This window comes from Loa loa (assembly GCF_000183805.2).
Source record: "Loa loa unplaced genomic scaffold supercont3.2151, whole genome shotgun sequence".
NCBI lineage: Eukaryota > Metazoa > Nematoda > Chromadorea > Rhabditida > Onchocercidae > Loa > Loa loa.
Window position 1 is genome coordinate 1 of NW_018110330.1, and position 1,480 is coordinate 1,480.

General features: G+C 20.1%; 1 protein-coding gene across 1 annotated transcript; it reads left to right on the forward strand.

The window, feature by feature from the left end:
* Positions 1 to 688: 688 nt before the first annotated feature.
* On the forward strand, positions 689 to 1,224 carry LOAG_15550 (hypothetical protein; the record flags this gene model as incomplete). The annotated part of the gene is made up of 2 exons (XM_003151040.2): positions 689 to 777; positions 1,089 to 1,224. Coding segments are annotated over 2 exons (225 nt in total), but the record flags the coding sequence as incomplete, so codon positions are not given.
* Between the last annotated feature and the right edge of the window lie 256 nt (positions 1,225 to 1,480).

Consider the following 1,480-nt stretch of genomic DNA (forward strand, 5'->3'; position numbering starts at 1 on the left):
GATTATCATTTATTCTGATTAGGAAATATTGAGCTAATTTGCATAATTTCATCAGAATTTTAGTTTTACCAAGATAAGAGAAAGGGAGAGAAAAAAGCGAAAGAGAAAAGGGAACTTTGTTTTTTTGATTTTGCTTTTTTTTTGCTTAAAAGAAAAAATTCTAATCAAAGATTAGCTAGTTTAAAATAATGAATAAACTATTATAAGAATAGTAAATGCATGAAAAAAGAAACAAAAACGAAATTTTATAAATCATTGAATCGTAAAATCAATGATTAAATTAATTTTTAATCTTTAAATTTTGATCAAATGATTAATCTTAAAAGATAAAAAAGTGCAAATTATTATTAACAATGCCATATTACATTAGATAATTTTGTTTTTTTTCTGTTTAAAAAGAAAAAATTCTTATCATCTATCAGTTCATTTAATAAGAATGGGTGAAAAAAAAAAAGAATTGAATGAAGCAATATGAAATTAGTGAGCAATTATGTTTAAAATTAAGTTAATTAATTGTATTTAAAAATAAATCAATTAGTTAATCATTCAAAAATAAGTTGTATTTAACAATAAGCTTATTTATGGATGAGTTTAATTGGTAAAAATGAGTTAATTTTTTACAAAAAAAAAAAACTTAAGTTACAACGATGATTAATTATCATAATTTTATGCTAATTAAGAACGCATCATGCGACAATTGGATATTGCTGGTGAACATGTAACAGAAGATGAAGTTAATACAATGATTGATTCTAAATCATCGGAAATTTTCAACAGGTTAATTTATTTTAATGTAAAATATTGGAAATGATTATAAAAATGAAGTAAAAATTAGCAAAATTTTATTAATAAGTTATTAAATTACGGTAAAATTAACGAAATAATTCTATCAAACAAAAAATAAATGATAAGATTGTTGTGATTAAGGATAAAAAGTTTAAGATGGAATAATTAAGATGATCGCTTAGAAGTATTTTCATTGATAATTTCATTGATAAGAATTATAATAAAAGGTACAAAAAAAAAATTTTAAAAATAATTTTTAAAAATAAAATTAATTCAAATAATATAATGAATGTAATTTTCAGGCATGTACGTTCCTCACAATTAAAATCAGCATTTGCTGATGCAAGTTTAAGACATAATGAAATATTAAATTTAGAAGCAAGTATTAAAGAACTTAATGATTTATATAATGATATGAATTTTCTCATACATATACAGGTAAAATTAATTAATCAATATTTCAAATAATATTATAATAGTTATTTGTATTTTATTGATAAATTGATTCAATAAATTTTATTATCACCTAACAGTTACCATAATCTTATCATTTTAATAATCTATTAACAAGAGACAAAAATGAATAATATAAGTTGAAAAAAAAAATATGATATTTTTTGGTTAAGATAGTTTCAATTGATTTGTTCTTATCATCTGATTATTAATTTATTGTTATAAGAGGTGAAAGGTCATT